Source organism: Aulonocara sp. 'chitande type north' Nkhata Bay, linkage group LG6 (genome assembly GCF_057382095.1).
Source record: "Aulonocara sp. 'chitande type north' Nkhata Bay isolate Kocher_YH1m ecotype deep benthic linkage group LG6, A_spYH_male_GT1.1, whole genome shotgun sequence".
In the NCBI taxonomy this organism is placed as follows: domain Eukaryota; kingdom Metazoa; phylum Chordata; class Actinopteri; order Cichliformes; family Cichlidae; genus Aulonocara; species Aulonocara sp. 'chitande type north' Nkhata Bay.
This window is the reverse complement of record NC_141349.1, coordinates 44,808,553-44,833,613: the sequence shown is the minus strand read 5'-3', so window position 1 is coordinate 44,833,613 and position 25,061 is coordinate 44,808,553. Positions and strand designations below refer to the sequence as shown.

The window sequence follows — 25,061 nt, the reverse complement described above, 5'->3', positions numbered from 1 at the left end:
TATTTACTGATTATTAGGATCAATTAAAATGAGTTGTTTGCCTGCAGGGGGCGCTCTTCATGTTTCTTTGAAAGACAGGTGAGAGGAAGTCGCACTGTTCCAGGGCTGCTCCCGGTCATGCCCTCCCTGAGCCTGGTTCTGCTGGAGGTTTCTTCCTGTTCAAAGGGAGTTTTTCCTTCCCACTGTCCAAAGTGCTCATAGGGGCTCATATGATTGTTGGGTTTTCTCTGTATCTATTATTGTGGGCTCTACTGTACAATATAAAGCACCTTGAGGCGACTGTTGTTGTGATTGGGTGCTCTGTAAAACTGAAGGTGATCAGAATGGGCGGGGCAGCAGAGCACTGATAATGATGGTGGTAAGTGTGCGTGGGTCTGTGTGTGTGCGTGATATGATGTCTTAAATACAGTAAACACGTCGCGTGCTGTGTTTCCCTGCTCAGAGGGAGGTGTACGTCTGAGCGGTTGGAGGTGGGTGGAGGCTGGCAGAGGCTGTGGCTCCTCCTCTGGTTCGGGGCGCGGTCTGCGTGGGGAAAACTTTGAGCAGCTGAAGTTGTTGGAGTTTACAGCCGTGTGATCTTCCTCCTCTTCATCATGTCCGGCGTTGCGTCCACTCTGGCCAAGAAGCGCGCTCTGTCCGCGGGCTTTGGCACCAACGCGAACGCGGTCCCGTACCTGAACCAGAACTTCAACGCGCTGCGCGCCCAGTGCCGTTCCGCGGGCAAGCTCTTCTGCGACCCGACGTTCCCCGCCGCGCCCGAGTCTCTGGGCTTCAACGAGCTGGGCCCGAGCTCCTACAAGGTCCGCGGAGTCAGCTGGAAGAGGCCCACGGTGAGAACCGGGACCGGGGGGGGGAGGGGTGGTTGTGCCTGATGGAAAAACACACTGTTTGGTACCCAGAGAGATTTTCACAGATGATAATCTCACAGACCTGTGAGAGGAGCAGGCCTCCGGCAGGGACATGAAGGAGCAGAGAGGAGTTTTGGTGAATCTCTGCTCCGTTTCATAAAATGCGTCCCTTCAATCTTAAGCATGCGCACTGAGTCACTCCCTGATGAGTCAGTGCTTGCTGCTGCGGGAGGAATAGCAGTGAGGGAGCGGTGGGCGTGCACGCAGACAGTGAGTCCGACCAGCTGTTTCAGGTGGAGGAGCTGAGGTTAACCTGAGAGCTTCAAGTGATGGTGTGCGTGCGCGCGCGTGCGCGTGTGTGTGTTGGGAGCAGATTCAGTCTGAGGAGCAATCTGAATCTGGACACACACCCCAGCAGCTCTGTGTTCCCCACTCTGAGTGGGCGTGGCCCTGACCAGCATCATTAACACTGTCTCTGGTTTGTCTTCCAGGAGCTCGTCTCTAAACCGGAGTTCATCGTGGGCGGGGCCACCAGGACTGATATCTGCCAGGGCGCACTGGGTGAGTTTCCTACTGTCTCTGAGCACATCTCACCCGGTCTGTGCTGGCTGCCACGCCTCCTGAGCGTTCAAACTCATTGAGCCGATTTAACGAAAACCAATCCGAGAGCAGTGCTGGTGTGACATCACTCACAGCTTCAGTCAGCTGAATTCTCATTTTGAATCAGACTGCACAGAGGTCAGAGGCCACAGAGCTTTCAGCCATAAAAGGATCTGTGAAATGGTCAGCTGATCGATTCTGACCCCATTTCGTCGTCATGGAGACCTCAGCAACAGCCCTTTACTCAGTAAAGCGCTGCGCTTTTCATTTCAAACTTTATTTATTCCACAAACAAACCAGAGCGCATCTCCCCGACTGCCGCGCTGTCACGCTCTTTCATGGTTTATGACATTTTATTATGATGTGATGACGTCAGGATGTTCTGACGTCCTCGTGATGTCACAGGGTGTCATAACGAAAGAATAAAGTGTGTTGTACAGCTCTCGCTATTTATTACTCAATATGGGTTCTTACATGTTTAATAACAAGCTTATTAACATGTTAATAAACCTGTTTAATAACATGTTAATAAACCCGTTTAATATCATGTTAATAAACCCGTTTAATAACATGTTAATAAACCCTTTTAATAACATGTTAATAAACCCGTTTAATAACATGTTAATAAACCCGTTTAATATCATGTTAATAAACCCGTTTAATAACATGTTAATAAACCCGTTTAATATCATGTTAATAAACCCGTTTAATAACATGTTAATAAACCCATTTAATAACATGTTAATAAACCCGTTTAATATCATGTTAATAAACCCGTTTAATAACATGTTAATAAACCCGTTTAATATCATGTTAATAAACCCGTTTAATATCATGTTAATAAACCCGTTTAATATCATGTTAATAAACCCGTTTAATAACATGTTAATAAACCCGTTTAATAACATGTTAATAAACCCGTTTAATAACATGTTAATAAACCCGTTTAATATCATGTTAATAAACCCGTTTAATATCATGTTAATAAACCCGTTTAATAACATGTTAATAAACCCGTTTAATAACATGTTAATAAACCCGTTTAATATCATGTTAATAAACCCGTTTAATAACATGTTAATAAACCCGTTTAATCTCATGTTGGCATGCAGCCAGGAGGCAGCCTGGGATTGAACCACCGACCTTCTGATTAGTGGCTGACCTGCTCTGCCACCTGAGCTACAGCCACCCCCAATAATGTTAATAAACATGTTATTAAACATGTTTATTAACATGTTATTAAACATGTTTATTAACATAAACATTAACAGGTTTATTAACATGTTAATAAACCTGTTTAATGACATGTTTATTTTATTAAACATGTTAATAAACATGTTAATAACACATTTAATAACATGTCATTCTGCCTCAGGCCGTCGTTGTCGCACAGACAGAGGCTGCAGAATCATTTCCACCTTAAAAGGCAGAAAGAAAACAAAGTTGCCATGACAATGCTCTCAGCTGGTTCAGTCTAATCTCCTTCATGCCACACACACACACACACACACACACAAAGATAGTATCTCTGTGGTCACATGATCACAGGCTTTAAAGTCTCAGGCTCACAGTTGGGGGGGGGGGGGGGGGGTCACATGCCCCCTCTCCATCAAATTGCTGAAGAACTTTTATTTTAATGAGAAGCAGCTGAGCGGCTCTGCCACGCTGGTCCCTGATTGGCTGAACAGGAAGCAGCAGACAGGAAAAGGCTACCAGCCATTGTTAGAGAGAGAGCGAGGGGCATGAGCTGTCAGCCAATGAGGACACACCCTCACACACACACTCACACACGCCTGTGTTTGCAACTCTTTGAGGACATCCTGCTGTCACATGACTCACAGCCTGAAATTGAGTCTGGTTCCATGTGGACCCTGATCCAGATGTGGACCTGATCCAGGTGTGAGCGTGCCTGCAGCCCGGCGGTCCTCACAGGGACACAAACCCAGTGCCTGTGTGGTGGTGGATGAGTCATGTTCGTGCCTCGGTGAAACCCCAGAGCACTGTTGTGTAACGCTGAGCTGCGATTAGAGGCGGAGCTCTGTCTCTGGATGTTTGTGGTCACAGGCTTCTTTCGCTGCACTCACTTCCTGCGGCGCTGTCTGAGTTCCTCCCTAGGCGTCACGGCGGTCGAGCGAATAATTAAAGTGTGAGCTGAGGTTTTTCTTGCTTTTGCATGACAGGAAGCAGAGCGTCTGTCTGAATATGTGATGATGATGATGATGAATACCTGTGGCAGCGTGTTTTTTTTCTCCGGGCTCTGTTAGAAAAGTGTGACCTGTAACGGTGTGCACCAATCAGAGCTGGGCATATTTTCAGAGTTAAACTGCACGCTAATCTCATTAGCGTCTGTGCAGCCTGTAGGGGGCAGCACTAACCAGCCACTCCAGAGCTGCAGTTCCTCTGACGTCCAGCGGTGGCAGCAGTGAGTCAGTGCCCATAGACTCCCATGTTAAAACAAACATGTTTACAGCCTGATACTCAAACTGATCGATCTCTGTAGGTAGTTTCATCCTTCATAGCAAGTTTCAAGTTTCAGATTTTATTGTCATATGCAGATAAACAGCATAGCAACATTTACCCGTAATGAAATTTGTTGGCTCGTGCTCCTCAGCTTTACATGAACATATAGAAGTGTGCAGTTATATTAAAGAAGAAAATAAAAATAATAATAAAAATAACAAAATACTAAAGTATTCAATATTAGAGAATGTAAGACGGCTGTTTCGTATTTACAGTTGTGTAAAAGCTGTGCAATGAGGATTTAAAGCGGTTAAAGTGACTGTGTCGAGTCCTGTATTTGTAGTGAGTGTGTAATGGTGTGTGCAGAATGTCAGCAACTGGGGGAGCATGACTGTAACACAGGACACGCGCACACGACTGGTTAATGCTTAGACTGTCTTTTATTGAGAAATAATCTGCGGTTTTTGGCGCCCGCCTCGGACGCAGCCACTCCGACTCTCTCCCAGCATCACCTGCTCCTTCTCACTGCGGACACAGATAAGACACATCTCCCTCAATAAAACAGTCCTGTACAAGTCACTGTGTCACCCCTCCTCTGCAGCAGGCCAGCAGACCACGCCCCCGCCACAATGATTTTATAATGGATTAGGGGGCGCGGCCTCTTTGACCGACAGGTGGATGGTGACACAGTAGCTGCTAGCTTGACCCGAGCTGGATCTCTGGACCCTGTTTCTGCAGCGTCTTTAATGATGCCATGTGACCACTAACCTGGCTGCTGTGAGGTTACTGTATGACGAAGGCTTATGATTGTTTGTTACTGATTAGCAGGTGTGTGTGTGAGATAGTACTTGTCTAAATATAACCATTTCCTGAAATGACCCAATGACTGCTTGGCCCTCCAGCTGTCATTTCCTGTGGCGGTCACCTTTGACCGCGAGCACCACAGATGCAACACGTTTGATTAAAACCCAGTGAAAGAGGCGATCATGGCTTTAGTGCGGAGGATGTCATAAGGGCCAATCAGGTGTAAAACATATTTATGAGTGTTTTAGTTGTAACAGGAAGTAAGGCCTGCAGGGGGCAGTGCTGAGGAGTGGGCGCTGACTGAGTGTTTCCTGTCTGTCCAGGTGACTGCTGGCTGCTGGCGGCCATCGCCTCTCTGACCCTGAATGAATATGTGATGGCCAGAGTTGTTCCCACGGACCAGGACTTTGGGGACAGCTACGCCGGCATCTTCCACTTCCAGGTAACTAATGTGTGATTCTGTGAAACACCTGTACAGGTTGATGTTGTCAGGCCTCGCTGACGTAAAGCTGGACCCTGTGGAGCTGCGTCAGCGGCCGGCGGCAATCGGCAGAAAGCTGCGGCTCTCACAACAACGCCAGCAGCCATGTTTGTCACGCCTCACGCTCCACCAAGCTTTCCACTCACGTGGGAGTTTATGTGTTAGTGCTTCATGCCGGGCACGGCAGCGAGCTGGGCGGGGCCTTGTAATTACTGAGAGTTATGCTTTTGTTGCTGAAGCTTCTGTTTATGACGGGGGCACGCCCTGCAGAAACAATACTGCGTGAGTGTGTTATTCCTGCTGTGTGCGAGGACTCACTGAGTGTGGGTCGTTAAACCCCGAGAGAGAGAATCCAGCAGAAACACAAGCGACCAATGACCTCGCAGATACAGAGCGACCTCTGAAGGAGGACGGCGCAATAACCTTATCTTTCTGCTTTTCCTGTAACTCGACCTGTGTGAGGTGTTTTCAGCGCAGTGTTCTGACCGATGCATGAAACCATCTGTTTTTCATGCCTTTCTGTCTCTCTACACGGCGTGCTGCGGGGAAACGCCCGTTCTAGCGTTTGAGTCTGAGGTTGGTTTGGAGCACCTGACCTTCAGCCCTACTCTGAAGCATCACGCCGCTCGGGTCTCACTGTTACTGGTCCGTGAGAAATGGGCTGCTGTGATTGGTCAGAATTCACCTGCGATAAGTTCATAAATGTTATTTTTACTTTTACAGAAATGAAAACACGTTCAGCCTTTTGTTTGCTTAAAAACTGAAACCTAAAAATATTCTCACAGCTGTTATTGAAGTGGGTGGGCCCTGACCATTAGACCCGCCCACAATGCAGTGATAGGTTGCAAATTCACAGAGAAAGTAAAAGCCTGACATTCTGTCCTCTGCTGTCCCTCCGCAGTTCTGGCAGTTCGGTGAGTGGGTGGACGTGGTGATCGACGACCGGCTGCCGGTCAAAGACGGCGAGCTGATGTTCGTGCACTCGGCCGAGGGGAGGGAGTTTTGGAGCGCCTTGTTGGAGAAAGCCTACGCCAAGTAAGACCCGCCTCAACCAAAGGGAGAGGAGCAGGACCAGGGCAAAGGCTTCTGGGAATCAGGAGCCTGGGGTTTCTGACAGTCAGAAAATTCAGATTGTCTGGAACTGAGATGTTTATCAACCCTTATAACAAAATCCACAAACGTTTTTTGGCTATATGTTGTGTATAATATGTTTTTATATTTATTTATTATATAGTTTTGTATCGCATTTGATACATTCGGCAGTTTTGGCAACAATTTTGGACAAAAACATAGTTTAGTCTGTAACATGTTGAAATTATGTCGAGTATTGATCACGTTGATGAGATGGAGGTCTCAGAAACTCATGTATCCAATATGATATAACAGGCTTTACAGGGTAAACCTCACATTCACGCCCAGGGTTAGTGCATGGGAGCTTCTGACCCCCGCCGTGGATGCTCTTGGTCTTCTGGTGCTCTGAAAGGGCTCTACCTTCATGCCATTCTGTGCTCTTTGTGTGCAGAGTGAACGGCTGCTACGAGGCGCTGTCTGGCGGGTCCACCACTGAGGGCTTCGAGGACTTCACCGGCGGCATCGCAGAGGACTACGACCTCAAAAAGCCCCCTTCCAACTTGTTCCAGATCATCAAGAAGGCGCTGGAAGCTGGATCGCTGCTGGGTTGCTCCATCGATGTGAGTGTGGAGAGAAACCATCTTTTTCCTTCAGTTAGTGAGGTTCTCTCAGATTCTCCGAGGTGTGTTTCGGGATTATTCGATGGAGGAGGCGAAAGCCGGGGTCGGAGTTGGGTTGTTGGCCTTGGACTCGGGGTCAGTGGTGATGGGCTGTGCTTGTCTCTCTGCAGATCACGAGCGCCGCAGACTCTGAAGCTGTGACTCATCAGAAGCTGGTGAAAGGCCACGCCTACTCGCTGACGGGCGCCGTGGAGGTAACGTCAAAAGAGAAGCAGTGAGGATGAGACGGAGATGAAGGAGGAGGAAGTGACACGTAACTGTTTTCATTCCCAGGTGAACTACCGAGGGCGTCAGGAGAAGCTGGTGAGGATGAGGAACCCGTGGGGCCAGGTGGAGTGGACGGGACCGTGGAGTGACGGGTAACCAACTCAGCCTGAGAGTGCCTCCAGCTGCTCGAGCTCAGTTTGTATCTGCTAAAATGTCTGAAGTCAGGCTAGGACGACAGATCAGCTGACAGTAAACCTGCTGAAGTTATCTGAACTCCAGCTGCCGTCACCCTGGTTACTAGCAGGTGGCCTCTGATTGGCTGTGCAGAGTTTAGTGAGTGGTCTTTTCACTCGAGTGCACCGATGAACAAAAACAGATGCTGGGGAAAAAGCCATTTAACCAGAGTAGCAGCGTGTGGAGGTCACCGCACCCGCCCCACCTGTAGGGCAACCTAACCGGTTACAACAAAACACATACCTGTCCTGCAGGGTACCTTCAGTGCTGAAGCCTGATTGGTCGGTCCAGTTACCTGTTCTAAGAAAGCAGGATGTGGAACGACAATCAAACATGCTGAGTCACTCCAGCACCACATCACAACAACGGTCGCCTCAAGGTGCTTTATATTGTAAGGTAGATCCTACAATAATACATGCAGAGAAACACCCAACAGTCACATGACCCCATGTGAGAAAGCACCTTGGCGACAGCAGGAAGGAAAAACTCCCTTTTAACAGGAAGAAGGTTCAGAACTCTGAGGCTTTGATCGGTTCTGCTCTTTGCAGGTCGTCTGAGTGGAACTACGTGCAGGGGGAGTGTCCTCACAGCAACGCAGAAGATGGAGAGTTCTGGTAGGCGGAGTCTCTGTGCGCACTGCACACCTGCTGACGCCGGAAGCTCAGGTGTGCTGACAGGAAGCGCTCTTCTCTGTTCTTTCTCCCCAGGATGTCCTTCAGCGACTTCCAGCGTCACTACTCTCGTATCGAGGTGTGCACTCTGACCCCGGACACCATCGAGAACGACTCCGTCAAACACTGGAGCGTCAGCAAGTTTGACGGCGGCTGGAGGAGAGGCTCCACTGCCGGAGGCTGCAGGAATAACCCGTGTGAGTAACCTGCTGCAACACTGAGACCGTGTAACCAATCAGAAATGAGCATTATTTGTGGGGGCTTAAGTTTTCTAGAACCGCTAGTGGAGGATAACCTGGCGGGGGCGGGGCTTTCCTCGCTGTGATGCTTTGCAGCTGCAGGAGGTTTCAGGCTGCATGTTTCTGTCTGCAGACACGTTCTGGACGAATCCGCAGTTCGTGATTAAGCTGGCCGAGGAGGACGATGACCCCGACGACGGCGAGGTGGGCTGCAGCTTCGTGGTGGGTCTTATCCAGAAGAACCGCAGGAAGCTACGCAAACAGGGCGAGGACATGCACACCATCGGCTTCGCCATCTACGAGGTGAGAACGTCCGAGAAAATCTGATGTGAAGGATTCAAAGACCAAACACGTGACCAAACTCTGAACTCTTCTTCTCTTCGTTTTATTTCAGCTTCCACAACAGGTGAGTGCTGAACCTGCAGGTCAAAGGTCAAAGCTCTATTCAAGTTCTTTTATACAATCAGGATATTTCCTGTGGTAACATCGGCGATGTCAGGATGTCAGGCAGAATGCTCTCAAACATGGATACACATTTTCGCTCTCTTTGGCCACACCTCCTGATGTCCCGATTGGCTGTCCTCTCTGTATCTGCAGTTCCACGGCCAGAGGGACGTACACCTGGATAAGAACTTCTTCCTGAGCCACGCTCAGACGGCGAGGTCAGAAACCTTCATCAACCTGCGTGAGGTCAGCTCTCGCTTCAAGCTGCCGCCGGGCGAGTACCTGATCGTCCCGTCCACCTTCGAGCCGCACCTGAACGGAGACTTCTGCATCCGGGTGTTCTCCGAGAAGCAGACGGAGACCGTGTAAGAAATCTGCCGCTGTGGGGGTGTGGTCGGGGGGTGTGGTCGGGCACTGAGCTCCGGCCGTGGGGGCTTCGGGGTCTTGCGTGTTTGGTTGGCGCTCTGATGTGTGACTCGCAGTTTTCTCTCTCGCAGGCCCTGCGACGACCCCGTCAGTGCCAAACTTGATGATGTGAGTAACACTCAGACTCCACACTCACGGTTTTTAAACAGGAAGTAACGCCCTTGAGGTCGGCGTCATTAGAGACCCCTCAGTGCTGCGCCATGTCTGCAGGTTAGTGATGATGTGCTGACGGTTGCTATGGTGTTTGTGTCCAGGAGACGGTGTCAGACAGCGAGGTGGACGCCGGGTTCAGGGGCCTCTTCACTAAACTCGCCGGAAGTGTAAGTTCATCCTCATCACGCGCGTAAACAGCCTAACACCTGCTGCGTGGCGGCGTGCAGGTGCGCTGCCCACAGACGCCTGATTGGCTGCTCGTGTTTGTGTTTCAGGACATGGAGATCTCTGCAGTGGAGCTCAGGACCATCATGAACAAAATCGTCTCCAAACGTGAGCTGAAGATTCGACGCCTTTTACCTGAACACAGAGCGCCGCAGGTTTCACTTCCTGTTTTCTCTTTCAACAGGAACTGACATCAAAACTGACGGCTTCGGCATGGAGACGTGCAGGGTGATGGTGAACCTGATGGACGTATCCTTTACAGACAGCTAGGGTCACCTGGCAGCAGGAAGTGCAGGTGTTAGAGAAACAGGAAATGATGCCAGAGTGCAGGGTTAATGATGTCACTCACCTGTCAGTGAGTAAGTAAAATTTTATTAATATAGCACGTTTCTAGAGAAAAAGATCAAAGTTCTTCACAAGGTATAAAACAAAAACAGACACAAAAAGATGTTTTTAGTTGTTTTTTAAAGTGAGTCTGCAGATCTTCTGAGGAAGAGAGTCCACAGTGACCACTAATAATAATAATAACTTTATTTATAAAGCGCTTTCAAACAAAGTGCTGTACAACTATTTAAAACTAAAAAGATAAAAAATAATAATAAAAGCGATACATAGCAATACAGGTAAAAGACACACTACAAGTTAAAAACAGTAAAAATTTAAAAACTCAAAGCCATAGAATTAAGACTTGTAAGATAAGGTGAACAAATGTGTCGTCAGCTTACTTTTAAAAGCCTCCACAGAGCAGCCTGCCTAACATCTTGAGGGAGGTTGTTCCACAGAAACGGGGCACGAAAAGAAAAAGCACGCTCTCCAACCTTTAACAGCTACCATCCCGACATGACCAGGAACCAAAGCTCTGTCTTGGTTCTCAGCCTTGTGTGCTGAATAACAAGTAGGCCCTGATCAAAGGCCTCAGGGACCTACTAGGGACGGGGCTGTAAAGGTTCAATGATGTAGGCTGGTGCTTGTCCTTGAAGAGCTTTAAAGGTCAGAACCAGCCAGTGCAGCTGTATCAGCAACGGCGTCACATGAGAGTACTTGAATGTTTTTGTCAGTGATCCTTAACCTGCAGCAGGACAGCGGCAACGGGAAGCTCGGCCTCGGGGAGTTTGCCACGCTGTGGAAGAAGGTGCAGAGATACCTGGTGAGACGTGACCTTTGACCTCTAATCCCGAATGTTGTACTGACAAGACGAATTTTATATGTACTTACCTGTGCGTGCGTGTGTGTGTGTGTGTGCGTGCGTGCGTGTGTGTGTGTGCGTGCGTGTGCGCGTGTGTGCGTGTGTGTGTGTGCGTGCGTGCGTGTGTGTGTGTGCGTGCGTGCGTGCGTGCGTGTGTGTGCGTGTGTGCGTGCGTGTGTGTGTGTGTGTGTGTGTGCGTGTGTACGTCGTGCGTGTGTGTGTGCGTGCGTGTGTGTGTGCGTGCGCGTGTGCGTGTGTGCGTGCGTGTGTGTGCGTGCGTGCGTGCGCGTGTGTGCGTGCGTGCGTGCGTGCGCGCGTGTGTGCGTGCGTGTGTGTGTGTGCGTGCGTGTGTGCGTGCGTGCGTGTGTGTGCGTGCGTGCGTGCGTGTGTGCGTGCGTGTGTGTGTGCGTGCGTGCGTGTGTGCGTGTGCGTGTGTGCGTGCGTGCGTGTGTGTGTGCGTGTGTGCGCGTGTGTGTGTGCGTGCGTGTGTGTGCGTGTGTGCGTGCGTGCGTGTGTGCGTGCGTGTGTGTGTGCGTGCGTGCGTGTGTGCGTGTGCGTGTGTGCGTGCGTGCGTGTGTGTGTGCGTGTGTGTGTGTGTGTGTGTGTGCGTGTGTGTGTGTGCGTGCGTGTGTGTGCGTGTGTGCGTGCGTGCGTGTGTGCGTGCGTGCGTGCGTGTGCGTGCGTGTGTGTGCGTGTGTGTGCAGTCCATCTACAAGAAGAACGACTCTGATAACTCGGGGACGATGTGCACACCTGAGATGAGAGTGGCCTTCAAAGACGCAGGTCAGTCTGTTCTTCTTCTGCAGGAACAAACGAAGCGTTCGTTTAATGCGACGAGCTTAGAGTCGTCGACCTGACCCGGGTCTTTGCTGGCGTCTCGTCTTGTTTCGTGCTGTGATTGGCTCACCAGCAGCTGTCGACCACTTCCTGTCTGTTGCTCATTAAACGTGTTTGCGATTCTGTTTGGGGCGGGGCCTCAGGCGTCTTTGGCTCCCCACCAGTTTCTTTTCACTGGCGAGTTTATGCTAAGGAACAGGAAGGGCCACATAATAAAACCACCTGACTTCATTTAACAGGATGACACGGTGACGCGTTTCAGCCGAGCTCGGGACATGCCTCCGTGGGGACGTCCTCCGTGATGTCACAGATGCTGTGGGCTGTTTGTGTGCGGACTGTGAGTTGTGTTGTGGCGACGCGCTCGGCTCTGGCGTTGCGATGCTTTACTTGTCTTCACCCTCAGAGGTGGAGCTGCTGCAGTTTGTGGTTTAAAGTGTGAGTCACGGTGATTCCCCGCTGACTCACACTTTAAACAGAACACTCCTCTTCCTCCTCTGTGGCCGGGGTGAGGAAGACGCCTCATCTTTCCTGTTGCTGCTAAACAAATGAAAACAAAGCCTGCAGACTTTGTCTCCTGCTCACTAACATCTCCTCTTCTTCTCCTGCTCCTCCTGCAGTCTTTCTGTCTCTGTCTAACTTGTGTGTTTCCTCCTCCTCCTGCTGCTGTGGATTTACGGGCAGCGAGCTGATGGAGACGGTACGTTTCATCTCTGCTGGCAGCATGAAGGTCACCTCAGGGTTAAAGTTTCAGGATCTGGAGCGAGTTCAGCTGACTCTGATGTGCTCGCTTACTGAACCCAGATCAGTGTCTGACTGCTCCTTATCATCCAGAGTCTGGTGTTTCGTGATGTTTGATCGGTTTAAATAGAAATATTGATTTGTGTTGCTTTCATATGATCTGAGAACCATTTAAACTAAACTCTAAACGCCGAGTTCTCACAATTCATCATCGAAGACAGCGGCAGAGCCAGCTCGGCACTAGTTTGTGTGTTTGAGCTCGCTGCATTACACCGTAGGTGGCAGCGATTTGGTCGTCTGTCAGAGCACCTTTAACTGACATCACGACCAATCGAGCTGCAGCTACACGATGGCGTCTGCAAGAGTAAATAGAAAGCTTACACTGACGAACTTCAGTGACCATTATTTACCAGTAATGATGATCAAGACTGTTAGGTCTGATAGCCGCTAACAGCTACCATCTTCCTGCAGGTTTCACTCTCAATAACAACATCTACCAGCTGCTGGTGGCCCGATACGCCGACCCCGACATGACCATCGACTTCGACAACTTCGTGGGATGTCTGATGAGGCTGGAGATGATGTTCAGTGAGTTGGCGCTTCGCTGCTAACGAGCTCAGAGAGGTCAGTCAGTCAGTGGGGGAGTCAGTCTGTGGGAGGTCAGTCAGTGGGGGAGTCAGTGAGATAAGGAGTTCTTATTGGAGGACCACGGATTGGAGGGCGTGTCTAAGCTCCGTGAGATGTTTGGAGCTTTGTGACCTCCCTCAGGTAGGAGGAGTTCTGCAGGGCGTTGGAGGCTATCACAGGTCTCAGTGACTAGCGGTTAGCTTGCCGGCCCATGACGTCTCGCTGCATCTCTCTGAGTTTTAACTTTCCCTCTGTGCTGTGACCTTTAAACTTTAACGTGTGACGGTCTTCCTCCACAGAGGTCTTTACGAAGCTCGACACTAAGGGCAGCGGTTTCATTGAGCTCGACTTCCAGCAGGTGAGACGTATGATGCGGTGACGTGTATGTGTCAGTGTGAGCGCAGAGGCTGACGACGACCATGTCTTCTTCTTCTTGCAGTGGTTAAACTTCGCCATGATCTGAGCCGCAGCCTCAGTGGTTACTGCAGCACGCCTTCTTCGCCGTTTACTGGCCGCCTCACTTCCTGTCACCGCTCCTGTTTTATATGCATGGTTTAGTTTCTACACTAACTTACTGACATGTAAAGTCAATAAATTCTCCAAACCTGGAAACTGTGTTCGTGTTTTACTAATGATCAACCTGTAACTGGCCACGCCCCCGTGTGTCGGTGCTTCACAGTGAAAATGGTGAAGCTGCTCTTGAACAGACGCCTGCCGTGAACATTTCATTTTGTGCGGTGTTTCCTGAGGCTGACGCAGGCCGGAGCTCAGTTTCATTTCATAATTAGATCAGCAGCTGTGAGAGGTCAACATCTGGCCGCAGGTGACTCGGCTCCTCCTCACACTCACAGATCGAGCAGGTGACCCGCTCCACAACAAAAACATCCGAGTCAGAAAGTGTCTGAGCTCATCATAGGTCAAAGTCTACGTCATTACGAGAGGCAGCAGGTGGAGTGTCTGGACCAATATTTGAGCTCCCTGATGATGTCACAGTGACGGTCTGAAACATGAAAACAGATACAAGCTTTGGTGCACAGGTGTCACAAAAACAGCAAAGCTTAACAGACTGACGTCCCGAGGCGCCCAGCAAGTGCTCCACAGCACGGCCTCCATGAAGCAGCACATACTGCAGCCTGATTGGCTGCTAAAAGCAGTGATCGATTAGTGATTGGTGATCTTCTCAGATCCTTGTGTTCTTCCTGCAGGGTCACATGTATGTGACATCATCACTGCAGATCAATAATTCAGAGAAGCATCAGCCTAGTGCAAACACAGCCACTTCCTGTTAGAATGACTGATCACGTGACACGCGCGCGCGCACACACGCACACGGCGATGTAGCCCCGCCCCTCCCGCCGGGCGGGGCGCGGTGCTGCAGCTCAGCATCTTCAGCAGCATCCAGGACCCGGTGCAGACCACATCCCGGAGCAGGACACAGAGGAGCTCCACACGGGTGCAGGTGAGCCTGGAGCTGGGACCGAACCGGGCTGAGCCGATCCCTGTTGGTCCCAATGTTTTTTCCGTTTCCGGTTTGATCAGCTGATTTCTCCGTTTTTGCGCTGATTCAAGAAAACTGATTACATCATTGCGTCGCTGGACCAATCAGAAGCCCCAAAGCTGCGTGTAGATTCAGACAGAAACAAGAACAAAATCAGCTGTTTACGTCACGGCTCCTGTCACGAACGGCAGAAATATTATGACGCGATCACAATTAACGGGGTTGATGCAGAAAGTCCTCAGCCCAAAGGCATGACGGGAAAACGTGTTCCTCAGCTGAGTTGAGACAAACCATCCGGTCCTCTGATCGATCAGCTGTGATGAGTCCGCAACTCTTTGAACTCACAGAGCTCACACAGGTGTGTCCTCACCTGTGTGAGCTGTGTCGTCCTTACATGATTTTTGTGGTGTTCTATCACAGCGTACTGATTGATTGGTTGATTTTTGTCTGAAACAAGAGCAGGTGTGCTGATGGTCCTGCCTGAGGGCTCCTGCTGTGAAGCTTCAGTTCAGTCGAGTCAGTTTCATATGTTTTATTTATACGTGATCAGTCGCCTCTAAGTACTTTGTACTGTAAGATAAAGACAATAATACAGAGAAAAAAACCCAACAGTCATATGAGCAAGCACTTTGGCGACAGTGGGAAGGAAAAACTCCCTTTTAACAGGAAGAAACCTCCAGCAGAACCAGGCTCAGGGAGGGGCGGGGCCATCTTCAAACTGTAGGAGAGGGAAACAGAAGTGTTTACATGATGAAGGTCACCTGGGGTTTGTTTACAGGGTCAGTAGAAAAATTCAGCATCAGTTTTACTTCCTATCAGCCGTGAGCCTGCCAGACAGACTCCGGTACAAACCTGCTTTCCTCTGCTCTGATTGGCTGCTCAAAGTTCTGATGTGTTCTGGCTCAGGATGTTTACAGGCGTGTCTGAGCGGATCCAGATGGACCGGGCCCGAGCTGCGGGTCTGGGTTCGGTCCAGCAGGCCGTGCGCTACCTGAACCAGGATTTCGAGGCCCTGAGGCAGGACTGCCTGCAGAACAGGACCCTGTTTGAGGACCCGATGTTCCCCGCAGAACCCGGCTCGCTCGGCTTCAAGGAGCTCGCCCCGTTCACGGCCAAAACCAGAGGAGTGGAGTGGAAGAGGCCGACGGTGAGCCCACACACACACACACACACACACACACACACACACACACACACACACACACACTCTCTCATACCTGCATCTGATTGGCTGTTCCAGGAACTGACACGAAACCCTCAGTTCATTGTGGGCGGAGCCACCAGGACCGACATCTGTCAGGGCGCTCTGGGTAAGTCATGTGACCTCTCACAGATTATCTGTCCAGGTTTAACATACTGCTACTTATCTGGCGGTTATTAAGAAGTTGTCAGAGAAGCTTTCCGACAGTCATGGAGGCAGTTATCAGGTAGTTATTGGTGCAATAATTGGTGCAGTTATCGAGCGGTTATATGCAGCTGTGGCTGAATGAACTTTAGTATCAGCGCTGGAATAAAAACTCCGCATCAAACCCAAAATCAGCTGCTGACTCTGTCCTGACCCGCCAGCTCAGATTAGCACTTTTTGTTTGCTTTGACACCGTCACAGAGACGCTTATATGCAAACATCCTTATTTTCATTGTCAGAGCTCCCAGTTTGCACTGGAACAGGCTCAACCGGTCTGGTATGCAGTGTGAGTCGGCGGTTGGAACTTTCCAGTAAATCAGGTGTGTGATTCTTAGAACCACACACAGAAACCTGCACTTCCTGTTCCTCCAGTACCTTCTCCTGAACTCCAGGAAACTGTTTAGCACCGCAGAACCTTGTGGGCCTCTTGTTTAGGTGGTTCTCGATGCTGGTTGGTTAACCACACTGACCTGTGCATGTGTGGTTTGTTGTTCATTAACAAGCCAGTCATCCTGAAACTGTGTTTCTGCTTTGAACAAACGTTATTCAGCACATGCAGCACTTCGGCAGTCATGTGATTCAGGCTCCGCCTCTTTCATGTAAACGTGCTGGTGGTTCGATCAATGAACTCCAGGCTGATTGATCCAGCTGATCATATACATACATACAGTTAAGAGTTGTGTTACACTCCTCTGTCTCTTCGGTCAGCTGAGGCCATCATAACTCTGCATCTGTGAAAACAGGAAGTAAACCAGGTCCTCACAAACAGGCAACACCAGCATGTGTGTATGAGTCAACAGACTGGTCTCTGTGTGTCTCTCACACACAGGACTCCACCCAGCTGACTCACTGTGTGTGTGTGTGTGTGTGTGTGTGTGTTGAACTGGACAGGAATGATCGGTATGAACCCTCCACCCCTGGCCGCTGGTGGGAGGAGCTCAGGCTTATTTTCGATGCTTTGGCTCCGCCTGCTGGAGGCAGAGAAGCACTTTATAATAACAGGGGACTCAGACTGAGTGACAACTAAACAGTAATAATGGATCAATAACAAAAACAATCAGCATTAACGTCCCACTGCGCTGCTTATTGATCCCTAAAAGCAACTCACAGAGATAAACAGGAAGTGGACAAAATACCAGAAACACTTGCAGGGCTACGAGCCTGGCTCTGGCGATCCTCAGTCTTTACTTCAGTTTTGAGTTTGTTTACTTCCTGTCATGTGACCACTGCTTACCAGCTGTAACTCGTCCCTGTGTGGATCCATTTTGGTTCAGTTCTAATGTTTTTGTCTAAAGTCAAAACTTTTGGCAATTCCAGCTCCGCGCGAATTTATTTATTTCAGAATTCCCCATGTTTTTAGTTACCATGGTTACCCTGCTCCACTAATGCCGGGGCAGCAGCGGTTAACAGGCCGTCTTCATCACTCAACAACCAGGCGCTCAGCTTCGGTCTCACCTGCCTCTACTCTGTGTGTGTGTGTGTGTGTGTGTGTGTGTGTGTGTGTGTGTGTGTGTGTGTGTGTGTGTGTGTGTGTGTGTGTGTCACTTCTCTGTTCTGATCGTGTCCACCAGCAGAACACCTAAAAGCTCTGATTTAAGCCAGACAAACATCCTGAAACACGCCGCATTCAAACATAACGTGAATGTCAACGATGATTCCGATTCAATGGACTGAAGCTAAGAATCACTCTTACTGATCTCTGAGGTCGGGGTCGATCATCCAGTCAGACCTTCCTGAAACACAGGCAGGTGTGCCACCTGTGGTCGGCTCTGAGGTGTCTTTCTCTCGCTCGTTGTGGACTCGCTCAGGCCCAGTCTCCATCCAAGCCTTGAAAAAATAAGATGAGCGAAGGGGTTGTTTATTTGGTTTAACCCTTAACCTTTTAATTAAGAGCTTAAAATATTGTCTAAGCTTCACCTGTTTCCAGGTGTAAACCAGGTGAACACGAAGAATGTGATGAACATATTTCCTGAAGTAGAGTTTGATGTTACGGGATGTACTTGAAAGCAGCACTCTGACCTGTATTGATCTGTGAACACTGGACGCCCGTCCATTAGCCGGAACCATTAGCAGCTTAATGTACTGTTAGGATTTAGCTTAGCATTAGAGTCCCGAGAGACCGTCAGAAGAATGTCGACAAACACTTCCCAAACTCATCATCATCATCATCGTCCAGAGTCATGCTGATCTGATGTGAGCTCAGCGCTCCCAGCAGCTCTTTACCTGAATATGGTGATGTAACCACAGACCGCCTGCAGAGGGCGCTGCCTCTCCATTCAGGTTTGTCCAATCAGATCAGATTAAAAAGAATAAGCAGAGGCTGCAGCTTCACTTCATTCAGGCTGAAGTAACTTGTAAAAGAGGCTCAGGTGTGCACCTGTCTCACCTGTGCGTGCTCCTGCAGGTGACTGCTGGCTGCTGGCTGCGATTGGCTCGCTGACGCTGAACGAGCAGCTGCTGCATCGCGTTGTTCCTCACGGTCAGAGCTTCAGCCACCAATACGCCGGCATCTTCCACTTCCAGGTGAGACTTTCTGCACCGAGGCCACGCTCATTCACCTGTAAAACGTGCTTTGTGGACATGGTTTGAGTGCGGCTGGTGGTTGATGCTGGATGAGGACACACCTGTCACAGGTGACTGATTCTCCTTCTTGCTCTGCAGTTCTGGCAGTTTGGGCAGTGGGTGGACGTGGTGATCGACGACCGGCTGCCAGTCAAAGATGGCGAGCTGCTGTTCGTCCACTCGGCTGAAGGCACTGAGTTCTGGAGCGCTCTGCTGGAGAAGGCCTACGCCAAGTAAGACCCGCCCACCTACAAACAGGTGTTCATGTTTGTAGGTGTTTGTTTGTGGTTTCAGGTGCCGATCTCCAGCCTCGCCGGTTTCAACGCGATCCAGCACGGCATCTGCGGGTGAACTTTGTGTTTACTGCGTGTCTCTTGTTGTTTCTCAGGTTGAACGGGTCATACGAGGCGCTGTCCGGCGGCAGCACCACTGAGGGCTTCGAGGACTTTACGGGAGGCGTGTCAGAGATGTACGAGCTGAAGAAGGCACCCAAAGATCTTCATCGCATCATCAGTAAAGCGCTAGAAAGAGGCTCGCTGCTCGGCTGCTCCATCGACGTCAGTTACGTCTCCTTGGAGTCAAACACACAAAATGTCCCGCAGACTTTCAGCAAATCAGTGCAGGCGCTTGTTTCTGTTTCAGGAAGTGATGTCACAGGTTTTTCAGGTGTAATTATATGTGATGATGTGAAAACGGAGCGTTTGTCCACACTGATCAAACGAACTTCTGTCTTCAGATCACCAACAGCCTCGACATGGAGGCGGTCACCTTTAAGAAGCTTGTCAAAGGCCACGCCTACTCTGTGACAGGCCTCAGACAGGTGAGCTCAGCTGCGAGGTAAAAGTAACAAACTGTTACCTGAGAGTCATGTCAGCTCACCTCCCTACGTTTGAATAACACCAGAGTGTGATTTTTCACCACGTCACTGTTTAAGGAACAAACGGTGAAACGTTGGCTGTAATAACAAGGATCCAAATTAAAGTCATGCAAAATGAATATTTAATTTATTTCTTTCATTTGTCAGAAGGTTCAGTAACACGTGACTGGCTTCATGGTCAGAATCAGAATGACTTTATTTATCCTCAGGGGGCAGTTAGGATGGTTTGGGCGTTTTGGAGTTCAAGGACTAAATGTGTTGGTGGATTTCCAAAAAAAGCTCAAATCAATCCAAAGTGTGTTTGAGTCGATCTCTTCAGCAGCAGACGGCTCCAGATCACGAAATGATTGTAGGCCGGTCGCTTTGACAGCTCTAGGGATGAAATCCTGTGAAAAGTAGGAAGTAGATTCTGCAGCTTGTTGCAGGGCGTTGATGTGGTCGCTCTATTACGTTTCCTGGATGGGGCCAAAGCTCACGCTCGGCTCCTTTTTACTGACTTTTCTTCAGTTTTTATACAATCAGCCACATCTCGCAGCTGATCGACTTCCAGTTTAAACTGGATTTTAATCTTGTTGGTTGGATTTTAGATGTTTTAACTAACAAAGCTCAGTGTGTCAGCTGGTTCTTTACTATATTACACACTAATGGCTGTTGTAGTACACAGGCTAACAGGCATTTCATTCATTTTTGGGCTCTATCTGATAGATACAGTGAAGAGTGACAGAAAGCAGAGAGAGGGCAAAGGACCACGGGTCGGATTCGAACCCGGGCCGGTTGCCCACTCATCCCAGCGAGCCAAACCGGCGCCCAAAATGATGACCCTTTTTTATAAAGTTTTATTGAATCAGTTTTAGACCAAGAGACATCGAGTGTCCTTCATGCCTGCTGCCTGCTGCACTTTGCAAATCAGTTTCCCATTGGGGACAATAAAGTTAGCATTGACCATTGTTTCTCAGGTGAACCGCTCAGTTTTAGATTTCCTCATTTGATCTCAGGTGTTTGTCCTCCTGTAGGTGGAGTACCGGCGCCAGCGCGAGCTGCTGATCCGGATCAGGAACCCCTGGGGTCAGGTGGAGTGGACCGGAGCATGGAGCGATAAGTGAGTGCTGCAGCTTGTCAGACTCTAAGTGGGAGGAGGAGAGCACGGAGAGTTTAACGTTTGTTGGTGTTTCAGCTCCTCGGAGTGGAACGCCATCGACTCGGCCGAGAAGGACGAGATGCTGTGTAAGATGGAGGACGGGGAGTTCTGGTATGTTTGCTCTGTGATGATGACTGTGGTGTCTTTAAAGGACGAAGATGTTCAAACGACTGTCGCTGTGCAGGATGTCATTCCAGGAGTTCCTGCGTCAGTTCTCCCGGCTGGAGATCTGCAATCTGACTCCAGACGCTCTGAGCCAGGACTCCACCAGCTTCTGGAACACCGCCACGTACGAGGGCAGCTGGAGGAGAGGGAGCACCGCCGGGGGCTGCAGGAACCACCCGAGTGAGGACGGAGGGGCAGATACACCTCTTTTATACAAACATGGTGCCGTGCTCAAACTAGAACCAGTTCGACGCACGCCCACCAAGTCAGGACCTCTGATGTCAGTGACTGTGGGAGGGGCTACCAGTGATTGGCAGACCCAGCCAGACAACCTGTAATCCTGTATCATAGTTGGTTCTCAAAGCTGAGGAAATGCAGACTGGTTCTCCGAGGCTCGGCACCACGTTGGTGAAAAAGAGGTCTGAGTATGTCGCAGGGATTGTCTGGCTTGTGTGTGACGGGGGTGTGAAGAGTCTATGTAACATGTGAGCATGCGTGTAGGCGCAGCACCTGACGGCAGAGCAGAATGAAGAAGGTTTTGGAGTTGATAGAGACGGTCTAACGGGCTGCAGCCTTTGCAGTGTGTATTAAAAGGAGCAGTACCCTCATTGATCATGGCTCGAGTTGGGAGTTCGCCTTGTAATCAGAAGGTTGCCGGTTCGGACAGTCTCGGTCGTTGTGTCCTTGGGCAAGGCACTTCACCCGTTGCCTACTGGTGGTGGTCAGAGGGCCCGGTGGCGCCAGTGTCCGGCAGCCTCGCCTCTGTCAGTGCGCCCCAGGGTGGCTGTGGCTACACTGTAGCTGCCATCACCAGTGTGTGGATGTGTGTGTGAACGGGTGGATGACTGAATGTGTAAAGCGCTTTGGGGTCCTTAGGGACTCGTAAAGCGCTATACAAGTACAGGCCATTTACCATTGAAGCCTCGTCTCTTCAGTATTCCTGGTGTCTCAGATAATTTCTGCCTGCCTCACTACTCTGCGAAAAGTGAAGGGGGTTGACCCCAAAGGAGGACATCTACCCCTCTCGTCCCAGTCTCCGGACCATGGTCCGATGGCGAGGAAACGTTAACAATTAGTTAGTGCAGGTGAGCCCAGGTGGCTCTGACTGTTGGCGTACCTTCAGGGTGGTGTGTTAGTGAGCGGGCCTGGACCCGACACAGTTTAAGTCAGTCCATCAGATTTTTACTGAGTCCCCAATCAGCATGAAAGTTTTTGTGCATCTTTATAATCTGGATTTTAGAGTTTCTCAAACCAACAGCGCTGCTCGGCGTGTTGATCACTGATAAGCAGATGCTACATGATGATCTTCAGGGGCTCAGCCGAACTTCTGTCCTGATCTAAGCGTCTAAAGAGAGAAGCGGAGGACCCAGCGTAGAGCCCGCGCTACACCTGACACCTGTGTGCGCCTTGGTTATAACTACATACTCGTGATGCTCTCCTGCAGACACCTTCTGGATCAACCCTCAGTATAAAATTTCCCTGCTAGAGGAGGACGATGACCCCGAAGATGAAGAAGCCGCCTGCAGCTTCTTGGTGGCGCTGATGCAAAAAGACCGCCGCCGCTACCGCCGCCAAGGCCAGGACATGCACACCATTGGCTTTGCCATCTATGAGGTCAGAGGTCAGAAAGGTGATGTTGTTATCACGCTGTATTTCTGCTGTTGGTGACGTTTCCTCTGTTCTCGTTCACAGATTCCTCAACAGGTGAGTCGCTCCGGTCCGTTTCACTTTTCCGTTTTTGTTTTAACTCGCTAACGGTGGCGGCGTTGGTCTGTCCCCCAGCACCGAGGCTGTCCCAGCGTTCACATGAAGAAGGACTTCTTCCTGCGTCAGTCCTCTTGCGCTCGCTCAGAGACCTTCATCAACCTGCGAGAGGTGAGCGGCAGGTTCCGCCTGCCGCCCGGCGAGTACCTGATTGTCCCGTCGACCTTTGAACCCTCGAAGGAGGCGGACTTTGTCCTGCGGGTATTCACAGAGAAGCAGTCTGAGAGCCAGTGAGTTCACCATGATCTATCTAGACACCTTTACTTATCAAAATAAAAGACCTCTCAGTGACAGTCTGTGACTCTGCAGGGAGATGGACGACGGCGTGGTGGCGAACTTTGATGAAGAGGTAAACAAACCAAACTGGCTGCTTTATGACTTTGTGTCTTTGGCCTTTGACCTTCCTGCTCTTCTCTGCAGGAGGAAGTGTCAGAGAGCGACATCGACGACTCCTTCAGGTCCATGTTCGCTCAGCTGTCTGGAGACGTGAGTTCATGAATTAAAACGTTCTTGGACTGAACGTGCAGAAACAGCGAGGACGTTCACTTCCTGTTTCCTCCCTGTAGGACATGGAGATCTCAGTGCGGGAGCTCAGGACCATCCTCAACAGAGTCGTGTCCAAACGTGAGTCTTCCTCAATCAGATGGAGGCTTCTGATTGGTCAGAGAGGTTGGCTCTGATGTGGTTGTGATCTGGTCTGGTTTGCAGACAGAGACCTGCAGACTGACGGCTTCAGCACGGAGTCCTGCAGAGCCATGGTCAGCCTCATGGACGTATCCTCGCCGCTCAGCACGTTGGACAGGTAAAGTTTGATGACTGATGTCTGAAATAAGACGTGTTGGCCTTGACTCGATCTCAGAAAGATGGCAGCGCTCGCCTCGGGCTGCTGGAGTTTCAGATCCTCTGGAACAAGATCAGGAAGTGGCTGGTGAGTGTGAACACCTGAAGCTCACAGGTGAAAGATATCGAGTTCATTTCAAACATAAAAACTTTATCTGTCATGAGACGGAGCACCGAGTCGCGTGTCCCTTCGATCGCTTTCCTCTTTTTCTTCCAGTCTGATTAGTTTAAGAAGTGGCCCCAAGTCTGAGCGATTGATTATCGGTGCTGGTCCATCAGGTCCTGGTTTTGTGGGTTTTAAATGTTTGGGTAACAAAATCTTCAATCCGATTGCTGATCGATCCGATCGATCCGATCGAGTCCTGCGATGACGAGTTTGGTTTCATGTTTTCAGGGAATCTTCAGAGAGTTCGATCTGGATAAATCTGGCTGCATGAATTCCTATGAGATGCGTCTGGCGCTGGAAAATGGCGGTAACTGAGTATTGCATTGTTACTGAGCGTGCTCTGTTGCATTAAACTGACCTGAGATCTGTCGCGTCCGCAGGCTTCAAACTGAACAACAAGCTGCATCAGATGCTGGTGGCTCGATACGCCGACAACGAGATCATCGACTTTGACAACTTCACCTGCTGCCTCGTCAAACTGGAGGCCATGTTCCGTAGGTTGATCATGTGACCGCGAGAACATGCACAATAAACCTTTTAACATTTTATTTGTCCTGAGCTGCTCCGTGTGTGTTTGTCAGGAACCTTCCAGCACCTGGACACAGACGGGACGGGCACCGTGGAGATGAACCTCATCGAGGTAAACCGTCTCTGAGCTCCACAAACACTGAGCTTAGACGCACTCGAGTATCAGACCCATGTTAGTTTCATATGAGCGGAAGCAGGTCTTTGATATGTTGCCTGTAAGCATCAGTGGCCGTCAGGCCTGTGATGAGAATAATGTTTTGCATCATTTTTCTGTGTAAATACTGTTTTCATATTTATGGACCTGTTGTTCCATACGTGGAGTATCTTCCATCTTCAGCGTACAGTCTATGTTTGTGGATCATTTTACAGGAAACGTTAGGGTCGCCTCCGGCTCTGTTTGGGAACCAGGAGGCGCAGAAAGGTGTTTAAGTGCCCCTCCTGCCTCCAGTCTACATTTTATTTATTGTTTTTATAATAACAAATTTATTCTGCTGCGTAAACCAGATTACTGTGGACCGATCTTTTCATTGCTTGAGGAGCCGTGCATAAAGGATGCTTTGACTCAGTCAGATCTCTTGTAAGCCGATGATTTACGGTTCACGATTTGTCTGAGCCTCTGTGCCAGAGCGTAATTCTCACTCGCTCACATTAAAGCACAAACCTTTGAAAAATGACCCCCGCCTCCTTCCTGCGAGTCACGAGGATTTAGGACATGAATATGAATATAAATGTGATTATTACACAAAAATAAAAGTAAATAATCTGTCACATCAAACTTTAATCTCACAGACTGTCAATGTGTCTTCTCTCCTCAGTGGCTCTGTATGAGCATGTGCGGCTGAGTCACCTGAGCGTCAGAGCGCCTCCTCCAGGAAGAACCAGTCCATCACAGCTCTACTGCACTGAACTACACTGCAGTACTACTACTATACTACTGCAGTACTGCTACAGTAAAGCATGCAGCAGAAAGATATTAATCAGAGTACTCTGCAGCCTTATTCATATCCTGCATGATCACACACACAGGTATTGTAGCACACCTGTGCAGGTAGTAGTTTCTATAATCACGGGTCTTCCAGCTGTTGAATGGATGCTGGGAGAAAAATAAAGTAATTGATCAGCATCGTTGTGTCTGTTTCTCTGAGCTTCGCCTCGTTTCCTGTGTGAGGAGCTGCTGATGCTGCTCT

At 49.7% G+C, this 25,061-nt stretch overlaps 2 protein-coding genes and 1 long non-coding RNA gene across 3 annotated transcripts; 2 read left to right on the top strand and 1 right to left on the bottom strand.

Moving 5' to 3' along the window:
• The first annotated feature begins 504 nt into the window (after positions 1 to 504).
• On the top strand, positions 505 to 13,543 carry LOC147328702 (calpain-2 catalytic subunit-like). The gene is made up of 21 exons (XM_086297283.1): positions 505 to 830; positions 1,340 to 1,409; positions 5,036 to 5,154; positions 6,095 to 6,228; positions 6,716 to 6,884; positions 7,055 to 7,138; positions 7,218 to 7,303; positions 7,934 to 7,999; positions 8,093 to 8,253; positions 8,429 to 8,598; positions 8,690 to 8,701; positions 8,893 to 9,104; positions 9,237 to 9,273; positions 9,420 to 9,485; positions 9,594 to 9,651; positions 9,728 to 9,792; positions 10,622 to 10,690; positions 11,434 to 11,512; positions 12,776 to 12,892; positions 13,231 to 13,289; positions 13,371 to 13,543. Exons 1-21 carry the CDS (start codon positions 594 to 596, stop codon positions 13,392 to 13,394), a joined length of 2,094 nt encoding a protein of 697 aa, XP_086153409.1. The 5' UTR covers positions 505 to 593; the 3' UTR covers positions 13,395 to 13,543.
• A 691-nt stretch (positions 13,544 to 14,234) lies between these two features.
• LOC147328700 (calpain-1 catalytic subunit-like) lies at positions 14,235 to 24,991 on the top strand. The gene is made up of 22 exons (XM_086297276.1): positions 14,235 to 14,390; positions 15,336 to 15,576; positions 15,670 to 15,739; positions 18,239 to 18,357; positions 18,496 to 18,629; positions 18,785 to 18,953; positions 19,133 to 19,216; positions 20,287 to 20,372; positions 20,448 to 20,522; positions 20,596 to 20,756; positions 22,021 to 22,190; positions 22,269 to 22,280; positions 22,359 to 22,570; positions 22,650 to 22,689; positions 22,761 to 22,826; positions 22,907 to 22,964; positions 23,049 to 23,113; positions 23,200 to 23,268; positions 23,575 to 23,653; positions 23,727 to 23,840; positions 23,928 to 23,986; positions 24,690 to 24,991. The coding sequence occupies exons 2-22, from the start codon at positions 15,337 to 15,339 to the stop codon at positions 24,714 to 24,716; spliced, it is 2,109 nt and encodes a 702-aa protein (XP_086153402.1). The 5' UTR covers positions 14,235 to 14,390; position 15,336; the 3' UTR covers positions 24,717 to 24,991.
• Positions 14,599 to 19,154, bottom strand: LOC147328701 (uncharacterized). The gene is made up of 3 exons (XR_015129988.1): positions 18,221 to 19,154; positions 17,528 to 17,661; positions 14,599 to 16,565 (listed from the first exon to the last, which is right to left on the bottom strand). It is a non-coding gene; the product is annotated as an uncharacterized LOC147328701 (long non-coding RNA).
• Positions 24,992 to 25,061: the final 70 nt, after the last annotated feature.

Excerpts from the sequence above, each read along its gene's own strand:
- LOC147328702 (XM_086297283.1), top strand. The coding sequence starts at position 594 with ATGTCCGGCGTTGCGTCCACTCTGGCCAAGAAGCGCGCTCTGTCCGCG. Across the intron at positions 8,000-8,092 it reads GCAGAAGATGGAGAGTTCTG|GATGTCCTTCAGCGACTTCC; the intron begins GTAGGCGGAGTC and ends CTTTCTCCCCAG. Across the intron at positions 9,793-10,621 it reads TGATGGTGAACCTGATGGAC|GACAGCGGCAACGGGAAGCT; the intron begins GTATCCTTTACA and ends AACCTGCAGCAG.
- LOC147328700 (XM_086297276.1), top strand. The coding sequence starts at position 15,337 with ATGTTTACAGGCGTGTCTGAGCGGATCCAGATGGACCGGGCCCGAGCT. Across the intron at positions 20,757-22,020 it reads GGGCTGCAGGAACCACCCGA|ACACCTTCTGGATCAACCCT; the intron begins GTGAGGACGGAG and ends GCTCTCCTGCAG. Across the intron at positions 23,987-24,689 it reads TGGAGATGAACCTCATCGAG|TGGCTCTGTATGAGCATGTG; the intron begins GTAAACCGTCTC and ends TTCTCTCCTCAG.